Raw genomic sequence first — 10,590 nt, 5'->3', positions numbered from 1 at the left:
CCCCACCCCAACTGGGCAGACCAGTATAAGTCCAAGTTCATAGGACTTATAATCAACTAGGTTTTACTGATGTAATGATCCAAATTATATCCCTCTCCATGACACATCATTAACTCCAATGAATTACTTCTAGACTCAACTCTCTTCCCGTCCCTCTTTCCACCTTCTAAATTATCCAAGGCCAGAGGGATCTCTCACTAACAGAAGTCATTCTCTGAACAGAATACAAGATCTCAGATCTGTAACTCCCACCAGTCTCCTGACTTGGGCTGATATGACTGAGGGGTTTTCATTCTCTTGGTCTTCAGGAATTTTCTGTCTGCCTGCTTGTTGGCATTCTTTCACATGCTGTTTGTAAAAGGGCTGGCGTTTGCTCACTGGTAAACTGAAGACTTTGTTGAAAGAGGGTCAAAGAGGCTGAAAAACATAAGACTATACTGATTCTTCACACTCCTCTCATTCACTCTACTGTTCTCTCCAGATAAACTCTAACTCTCAAGAACTGACCTAAGATCAGCCCTACATCCATGCTATTTTAGAAAGAAAGGAAAAACTTTCAGAGAATTGGAGACAAGAATAACTCTTGGTAATGAGAAAAGGTTCTATCTAGCTTTTGATTATAGTCAAGCACCAAAGGAGGTTTCCTAAGCCACTAATGCCACCTGGTGGCCAGCAAGATATATTAAGAAATCTTAAAATCCATATATTTCAGATGATCTGTATTATAACAAATCATACAGGAACTTGGGGCAACGTGGGGTTGAAAGAGTGGATTATAATACTCTAATCTCTCAATATTTTTTGATTAAATAACCAATTTCTAGTTTCTGGTGAAAATGTATTATCAAAGAAAACCATATAAAGCCAAACTTTCTTATTCCCCCCAAAACCTCATCCTTCCCTTTTCCATCACCCTCTCACCAAAAATACCCCATACCCAGTGATTCCAGTCATAATACATGTGCAAAAGGGGCTTCAATTCGTAAGTAAAATCAATTTTATTAATAAAGATCTTTCCACATGTCCAGAGCAAATAATTAATGAATTCCGAGGAAAAAACCTACATACAGTGAAATTAGAAGTATCCCAGGATGACAAAAAATAAATTAAATATGTACACCCATAATCACCGCCGCCTCCGAAAACCTGAAAGGAAGGGAAACCAAGAATGAGGCAAAGGACAGTTGGGAAAAGCCAAAGGGACAGAAAAAAAGGACATCTAGAGAGAAGGGCTCGATAGGAGTGGGTTCCCTCAGCAATACTCTCTATATCCTCCCAGGGCAAAAGACTAGGAGCAGGATGGAAACTGAAATGGGATAATGGTTCCTTCAAGTGACACTTTCACAGTTTACTTAAGGAAACCTGAACAGGGACTGTGGGGCCTTCAGAAATAGAATCCAGAAATCTCTTTTGTGAATGATGCTGATTTTCATCTTGGGAAAGAAAAAAATAAATGCCCACCTCTAAAGAGATTAACACCCAGTATGGAAGAGATACTATAAAGGTTGGTAAAACCTAGGATGGCAAATCCGGAGTTGGCATCCCAATTCGTAAACCCCATCCTGCACTCGATCACCCAAGTCCTAGTCATTCACTAACCTTTTTTCTTCTGACCTTTCTTAGGTATCTTCTTCCGCTTCTTAGTAGAATTCTGATCCTGGAGACACATGGAGAAGGAAAGGAATGGCGGTGAGCTTCCAAGTTTGGTGTCCCTTCCCAAGTTCCTCACAGTAATAAGCCCACATACATTTAGCTGAAAGCATGAAGGTCACCTCCCATCACTGTATCACCACCTCACCTCATCAAGATGAGGGGTTCCTCCTGTCAAAGCACTGATGTCACTGAAGTGCGTGAGGGAATGAATTTGCGAGCTCATGACATTTGCTCGTTTTCGCCGTCCTTTCTCCCGCTTACTGACACTTAAACGCACCATCATGCTCTCCTCATAGTTAATCCTGCCAGAGAAACACAGACACCACTTGCAGCAAGCTCAGACCATAGGGGCAGAAAGTTGCAGCCAAGAACCTGGGCCCAGGTGTTTACTCACCCCACGTTCAGACAGTTGTCAAGCAATTTCATAGCAAGTCACTATAGTATTTAGTGAGGTGATACTGTGTGCTCAACACTCAGTGCTCAATACTCGATGAAATGTTCTTTGCACTAGAACTTCCCTCCTCCCCAGAGATGAACTCACAGCCCATCCAGAGGAATAATTAAACTATATCAGGGAATTCTTTATATTCCAGCTCCATAAACAGGATCCTCTACATGAACCTTCTCACTCAAATCTACCAACTGCAGAGATGGACACCTGGGCAAAGTTGATGAGTCTGTGTTCAACTTATAACTGCTTTTCTACTTTTCTTCCCTGAACTTATCTAGCACTCTCCATGCCATTATAAAAACGTGACTTTCTTGCTTTCTGCAGAAAATAAACAGCAGTGATAGTGAAACACAGAACTTTAAAATTCTACTAGGTGGAACTGCATATATTCTTCTCCATGTAGCACTTGCTCAGCCTGAACAGCTGGGGGGAAAAAAGACATTTCCCCCGCTAGTTCCTATTCTGTACTTCAAACCGCTAACTCTTAGAAACCGTCACACCAAATTTTGCACTCCACTTTCTAGATAATGTGGGTTCTCTTGGAATTAGACTTAATCATCGTCAAAGGACAGGTCTCTACAGCATAGAAAACAATTTCTAACTGCAAGGACTCGGACCTGTGCTGATCCTCCTGGCTCTGCCGAGTAACATGAGGATGCCGAGCATCACGGATTTCCTCTGGAGCATCTGAGTACTGCTCCTTTAGTTCACGAATGACAGAGCTGCTCAATGCCCGTCTCTTGGCTCGTTCTAGGCGCTTCTTCTCCCGCTCAGCTTCTGTTTCATCTATGTGATAAAAATCAGCAAGGGTTATCCCAGAACAGAGAAGAGAAACACAATTCATGCTGAGGAAGCAGCCTCCACAGTTCATACCGTAATGCACTGGAACCAAGCGTGGTGGAACATATTTCTTAGCTGTCCCTTTTCCAGATTTCTTCCCTGAAGCCCCAGACTGGCCTTCCTCTGCTTCATCTTCCTCCTCATCCTCAGAGCTCAACTACAAAAGGAACATAATGTCCACAAACTTAGGAAGCGTTAGTCAAACAAGCGATAAGAAAATCCAAAGCTGAAGTACTCTGGGAAGGTGGGAATACAAACAAGAGGGGAAGGGGGAATCTCACATTCAACATTCTAAGGCACAAGCTGGGAATCAATGGTAATAAGAGAATCCCAGGAGATCCAGGAGCATTACAAGGCTCATTCAGGCTTAGATTCCTCAGGAAAATCAGGATAATGCTACCTCTTACCTTGCTCATCATATTGCTGGGATGAGGCTTAAAACGGAGTGGGTCACTCTCACCTAAAATAAAAGACCCAAGAGATTTTACAAGATCTGGAACTTTGTGAACGGCCCACACATAACCTTACAGCTTCCCCCACTTACTCAGGCTGCCTGTCACTGCCGTCTTCACCAGTTTGTCAATTTGATACTTCAGTTTTTGGTCCAAAGGACGAAGCTTTTCCAAAACCTATAATGTGGTTAAATAGGATTACATGTCCTCCTCAAAATTAAGCATACACCAAAAGTCCCTATGTTAAGTTGCCAGATAAAGCACCTAAAATATGCACAAAGTAGAGCAAATGAAGACAAAAATGCTTTTTTTCATTTGGTTTCCTCCCTTAAACATGAGAACACCCACTTAAATGAGAGCTATTGTGTCACAGTCCTGGAGTTCAGAATATAGAAACGCAGAACTCTAAGATGACAAATGCCTCATACCGTGCGAATCTCCACCAGTCTCAAAACTGCAGGATGTCCCTGAAGAGACCCTCCTGAGGCTTTGTCCAGAATGAGATGGCTCAGATCCATAAGGTACATTAACAACAGCTGATCTTTCACTTCCAAAAGGCTGAGACCCTGAGTTGAATCAAACAGTAAGAGATGCAAATTCAGTTTAACCACAGAATAAGGAGGAGAGTCTAGGGAGAACAGGATAATTTTTTCCAAGTTCAAATTTTTTTCCATGCAGTTCATATAAGGTATCTGGAGTAGTCTCAAGGAAGTGGCTGTACCTAAAATGGCCACAGAGAAAATTATGCTAACACAACAGAAGCACAGCTTAGAGAATTACTGTATGACAATAAGAGCAGGAAAATCAATAAAGTATCCCCCAAAATGACTATAGCAAGGTTTCGCAAACTCAGAGCTATTGACATTTGGGGGACAGGTAATTCTTTGCTGTGGAGCACTTCTGGGCACTGAAGGATGTTCCACAGCATCTCTGGCCTCCACCCATTGATGCCATCCCCCAAGCTGTGACAATCAGAAATGTCTCCATACAGTAATGAATTTTAAATTAATTTAACCAAAACAATCACTGATTTTATCCCCATACAATGGAATTATATGATATAAACAGTGACCTGTACATACTGACATGGACTTATCTATGTCAACACACTTTCTACACTGTATAGAAAGTGTGAATAATGTGGTTCCAATTAAGGGGGGGAGGTGAGAAGTATAATACACACATTTTATATGTATAGAAAAATATCTGAAAATAACATAATTAGCAACTGCTACCCCTGAGGATCGAGATGAGGAAAAGCAAGAAATGGAGTGCTTGTACTGAAAGAGTGGTTTCCCATCAAGCATATATTACTTTTACAATCAACGAAATAAAAAATGTACCCCAGTGATTATCTCAGAATGGTGATTACACTGATTTTTAGTTCTCTTCTTTGTGATTTTATGTATCTCCTAAACTTTCTAAAATTATAAGTGTATTAGGGGCTTCCCTGGTGACGCAGTGGTTAAGAATCCGCCTGCTAATGCAGGGGACACAGGTTCGAGCCCTAGTCTGGGAAGATCCCACATGCCGCGGAGCAATTAAGCCCGTGCGCCACAACTACTGAGCCTGCACTCTAGAGCCCGTGAGCCACAACTACTGAAGCCCATGTGCCACAACTACTGAAGCCTGCACGCCTAGAGCCTGTGCTCTGCAACAAGAGAAGCCACTGCAATGAAAAGCCCTCGCACCGCAATGAAGAGTAGCCCCCGCTCGCCACAACTAGAGAAAGCCCGCGCGAAGCAACAAAGACCCAATGCAGCCAAAAAATAAAATTAAAAAAAAAAAAATGTATTATACTTACAGGCAGAAAATCATAAATTATAATTGTATTCTTTTAAATAAAAAAAGTAACGTGTGTAAGCAGACCTAAGCTATAGTTATTAAAAAAAAGTCACACACACACAAAAAAAGTCACCGTGACTGCATAAAACGAAAATGAAAAAGTCCACAGCCCTCGGAAGACCTATTTCAGACAGATTAAATACTCTGCCTAGGATTACATAGTAATAGGAGTACAGCTGGGATTCAAACTCAGCCTGACTCCAACACCCAAGCCCTAGGTATCTGTAAACCAACATGCTAAGCTCTTGAGATCAACACTAGCATGCTACAGGAGGATGAGCAAAGGATTTAAAGACAGACAAATTGAGTTCAAGTTTTGAATTAGGCATTTAGCAGTCAAATATTGGGTAAATCATGACCTCTGTCTCCTCAATAATATGTACAGTAATTCCTTCCCACCCCCAAAAGTAATTATGAGGCTCAAATAAGATATGAAAGTAGTTTGTAGCCTAAAAAGCACCTACTAGAAGTCTTTGATCCTGAAGGTTAATAAATATCTGTTCAGTGAATAAATATATAGTGATCTAAGATACACGTGCACAGCCCATCTCAAAAAGGCATTAAAATGGATCAAAGCATGATACCAGAATAAAGATAGCCAAGAATTTGAGAAATAGGCTCTTCTGACATGCTTGGGCATTGTCAGGTTCTAATGGGTTACAAGCGTATGAGAGAAAGACAAAATAAAAAGCGAAGATTAAAAAATGAGAAATAAGAAAAGAACGAAAATGAATGATGAGAAAGAAAAGGCAAAAAGAAGATATATTAAAAATTCGGGGACTTCCCTGGTGGCTCAGTGGTTAAGAATCTGCCTGCCAATGCAGGGGGGACATGGGTTCGATCCCTCGTCCAGGAAGATCCCACATGCCGCGGAGCAATTAAGCCTGTGCACCACAACTACTAAGCCTGCATGCCACAACTACCGAAGCCCACGCGCTCTAGAGCCCGTGCTCGGCAACAAGAGGAGCCACCACAGTGAGAAGCCCGCACACTGCAATGAAGAGTAGCCCCCGCTTGCCCCAATTAGAGAAAGCCCGCATGCAACAATGAAGACCCAACGCAGCCAAAAATAAATTTAAAAATTTAAAAAAATTCGTGTCTTTTTAAAACACAATCTGCTATAAATCTCATGCTTAAAAATCCTTCAATGATTTTTATTAACCTACTATAATGATTTGCATATTTCTGTTGACCTATGGAATGTTTTGCTTAAATGATATCTTAGGACGAAAGCTCAATACATAAAACAGGCAACACCCAAGTTTTCCAGCTCAAGCAGGTATGAGGGATGCAGAGACCATTTTTTTTTAAATTATTTTTTGGAAGTGATCCATTTTTAAAGTCTTTATTGAATTTGTTACAATAAACTTCTGTTTTATGTTTTGGTTTTTTGGCCGCGAGGCACGTGCGACCTTAGCTCCCTGACCAGGGATTGAACACACACCCCGTGCATCGGAAGGCGAAGTCTTAACTACTGGAGCGCCAGGGAAGTCCCCAGAGACCTCCTTCTATACTGCCCCACACTCAATGGTCCCTGAGAAGGTTCTGTAAGACCTTAATTTGAAAACTACCATATTTAATTTTAAGATACACATCATTTTTATATTTTAACATCTCTGAAGTCAGGATATATCTTTAAATCAATGGTATCTTAGCATTATGTCATAGATTAACAAGCAACATTGCATACTCAATGTAAGTCAGTGATATGTCGCCAATTAACGGCATTTTATATTAAATGAAATACAGTTGGCCTACAAGGCTCTTCACACAGTGACTACTTTTCTGTCCCCAACAACACACAAAATATACACCCAAGCACACTACACGACTTACCTCCTTTCCCAGAATATCACCATGCTTTTAGGTCTTTGTGCCTTTGCACATGCTGATTCTTTCCATCCCTCTGACTCCTATTTATTCCTCACAATCCTGTTACCTCTCTGAGATGCCCCCCCTAATTCCCTCTGCTCCGTGATATTTAATCTTGCTCCTCAGCTCGCACAGCCGCTCATCATGACTGCTACTGCTTATACCTATTGCTTTCACCTGCCTTCTCTACTAGACTTCAGCACAGAAACTGGATCTTATTCATCTTCAAAGCTCCAGCACTAAGCACATACAAGACACTCAATAAGTCTACGATGGAAAGAATTGTTGAGAACATCAAGTCAACGGGTGCTTACTCTTCAGTTATGTCCTACCTTCTCTGTAGGATAGGCTTTAGCTTGAACTTTTTTGGTCAGAGCTTGCACCTGTGCGGTGACAGCCATCACCTGAAATTAATCCAAATAAAACCACTGATTAGAATACATCAAGTTATCTCTGTGAGCTGTGAAGTGCAAAAGCTAAACAATGCCACCTAAAAATTATCTGAAACACTGCCTAAAGTACACCACTATCTTTTCAGTTCTGAGAAAGTACAGGAGAGATGGTTTCTGATACTTCTTCAAAAGGTAGAAAAACCTTTCCACCTCTTCTTAAAACTAAAGAGACCATCTTACCAAACCAGAGGGAGGGGATGGGGGCTGGGACAGTGGTGATGGGGCCATTGTAGCTTTGTACCGGTTGAACTTGCAATGCATAGAACTATATAAATGTATATGAGCTAGACACCCAAAGGGCAAATCGTGTCACCGTTTTCGGCATCGGTTTCCTTAACTCTAAGAATAAAGAAAATTGATTCAGATGCTTTCTTTCTGGAGTTTTCTGTATTCCTTTGGACGCAGAAATCAATTACTCTGAATTGTAGCCTGAAAAGGTTTTCATTATATCATTTTGCTCTTACTGTTATCTGGTCATTCAAATATGTGCCCCCAAATCACCAAAGTTTAGAGGTGCGGCAAAGTCAAAGCCGATTCGTGACTAATCTATTCCAAAGGGGTGCCATTACTCACCTGCTCCTGGAGGTTTTTCAAAAGTGCTACGGCATTTGGCAGGTCTGACTCCAGCACCTCCTATGGAAGGGAGAGAAAAGAAAAAACATTCTTTCCTCAGGATTATAAGACGGAACATGTGAGGTGGAAAAGCCCCCTCTCTCCTTCAAACACCCCGGACTTCCTGCCTTCCCACTCCGGTGCACATGCAGCCTCGCCTCAGAGCCCGCCAGCCTCTGAGGTCACTGGAAAGGAGCGGTAACTCCAGCCACGTCTCCCTACTACTGCTTTTGCCCCGCTGTGGCAGGGAGGGCGCCTCCCTGGAGTTATTTCCATCACCACCCTTCCCTCGCCCCAATAATTTGCCTCGAGGCACTGAAGAGAAAACAAACGTCCACAATACCAAGCCGAAGAAGCAAACACACTACACTCACCGGCGCCGCCATCTTCACAAGGCCCGCCCCTTCCGGAACTGTACTTCCTGAGAGCTGACGTTGGCTTTATAGACGAGAGGCCGCCGCCGCTTGCAAACCTAAGCCAATAGGAATAAGGGCTCTCTCACTTCCGCCCCGAACAGGATGTACGAGAGGAGGGGCCGGGTCCAGCCAATGGAATAGAAGAACTGGCTAAATTCGTCAGACTTAGGAGGAGCTTTAACGACGTAAAGATGCTATTGGAAAGAAGCATGTTATTAGTAAATTGAGTAGAATGATTGGAGCTAAGCCAGTAAAAACTCGGCAACTGATTGATTGACAGTTAGAAAGACCCAATGGAAAAAAGGAGTTAACTGAGCGAACTGAGAACATATTGGCTCCTGGACGCCGCAGTACCCGGAGTCTTTTTGAAGAGGCTTCTCTTGCATTGCCTGAACCCGCCGCTAGGTGACAGGCCTCGGCATCTCTCTGAGAAGGCGGCCACGTTATGAAGCCGCCATTGCGGGCTGCTGTTCCAACGCGGGCCGCGCTAGATTCCTCACAGACCCCAAGGCCCTTGTGTGATCGTGGAGAAGTCATTCGATCTCTGAGCTTTTTTCATCTGTAAATAGGAGAGTTGGGCCAGAGAAGCCCAGAGCCAGTTTAGACACGGACAGTAAGGACACTCACGCGCCTCATACGCACCTGGGGGCGCTGCGGAGAGACGCCCCCAGCTGCAGCCCCAACACTTCCTACTAGTTCGGAGACATGAGGGGAGGGACGTTTAACAAATGAAGCCAGTTCAGATTTACGTGACTTGCCCCTGGTCACACAGGCCCCGGCAGAACTTGGTTTAAACCCAGCCTGTGCATATATAGTATTTCATTATGCTCTGTCTCATCTCTCCCCAATACTTGGAAGTATGTCAGCTCACTCCTGCTCTCACAGGCTGATGAAGTCAGTTGGGTGGGTATTAATTGTTCCTATCGTCTGCCTTGGGAAGTAAGCGCTGCAAGGGGAAATGATGGTCTTGAATTTTACCTGCAACTGTCGAGCAGAGCTAGGACTAGCAATCAGATTTCCTGACTTGGAGTGGTCTTCTGGAATTAAACAAGGAATAACTCCCATATCTCGGCAACCAGGGTGGGAAAATCCTGGTTTCTAAATCTTTTGAGGGATTCAGGAAGAAAAAGGCAGGGCCTAGGTATCCAGTCCTCATGCCTCTGCCTCAAGCATTTATTTGCTGTTTCAGGCCCAGCATGGAAGCTCAGTGTGCCTTGACAGCCTACTCAGTCCATTAACCAATAGTTTTATACCGTTTATCAGGATTTGTATTATGAAAAGTTTCCATTTCAGCATAAATTTGTGACCTATTCAGATCCTCTGCCCATTTTTTAATCAGGTAATTCTTTTGCTATTTAAGTTGTATGAGTTCTTTATATATTTTGGATATCAACTGCTTATCAGATATATGATTTGCATATATTTTCTCCCATTCCGTAGGTTGCCTTTTCATTTTGTTGATGGTTTCCTTTGCTGTGCAGAAGCTTTTTAGCATGATGTAGTCCCACTTGTTTATTTTTGTTTTGTTGCCTTTGCTTTTGCTGTCAGATCCAAAAACAATCATTGTCAAGACTGCTGTTAAGGAGCTTACAGCCTATGTTTTCTTCTAGGAGTTTTAAGGTTTCAGGTCTTCCATTCAAGTCTTTAATCCATTTTGAGTTAATTTTGTGTATAGTGTAAGATGGGGTCTAGTTTCATTCTTTTGCATGTAGCTGTTCAGTTTTTGCAACACCATTTATTGAAGAGACTGTTCTTTCCCAATTGCATATTCTTAGCTCCTCTGTAGTAAATTAATTGACCATACATGTGTGGGTTTATTTCTAGGCTCTCTATTTTGTCCCATTGATCTATGTGTTTGTTTTTATGCCAATATGATATTGTTTTGATTACTATAGTTTTGTAGTATAGTTTGAAATCATGGACAGAAACAACATTTAACCAACTATATGGGCACTTCATGACTCAGTCAGGTTTACACATAAAATTAACCATCATGC

General features: G+C 42.3%; 1 protein-coding gene across 2 annotated transcripts; it reads right to left on the bottom strand.

Moving 5' to 3' along the window:
* Positions 1 to 979: 979 nt before the first annotated feature.
* NGDN (neuroguidin) lies at positions 980 to 8,590 on the bottom strand. 2 transcript variants are annotated; one of them, XM_022553625.2, is made up of 11 exons: positions 8,552 to 8,590; positions 8,139 to 8,198; positions 7,446 to 7,517; positions 3,825 to 3,962; positions 3,489 to 3,573; positions 3,352 to 3,404; positions 2,978 to 3,101; positions 2,722 to 2,890; positions 1,799 to 1,955; positions 1,600 to 1,657; positions 980 to 1,146 (listed from the first exon to the last, which is right to left on the bottom strand). In XM_022553625.2, exons 1-11 carry the CDS (start codon positions 8,561 to 8,563, stop codon positions 1,127 to 1,129), a joined length of 948 nt encoding a protein of 315 aa, XP_022409333.1. In that variant the 5' UTR covers positions 8,564 to 8,590; the 3' UTR covers positions 980 to 1,126. The 2 variants fall into 2 exon arrangements, with proteins under 2 accessions (XP_022409333.1, XP_089763600.1); XM_089907474.1 differs by lacking the exon at positions 8,552 to 8,590 and having other exon boundaries at positions 7,428 to 7,517; positions 8,139 to 8,537.
* Positions 8,591 to 10,590: the final 2,000 nt, after the last annotated feature.

This window comes from Delphinapterus leucas, chromosome 2 (assembly GCF_059928025.1).
Source record: "Delphinapterus leucas isolate spDelLeu-1000000601 "Yukka" chromosome 2, BTC_Dleu_Yukka2, whole genome shotgun sequence".
Taxonomy (NCBI): Eukaryota; Metazoa; Chordata; class Mammalia; order Artiodactyla; family Monodontidae; genus Delphinapterus; species Delphinapterus leucas.
Note: the sequence above shows the minus strand (reverse complement) of the source record. Positions and strands in the feature narration are given on the sequence as shown.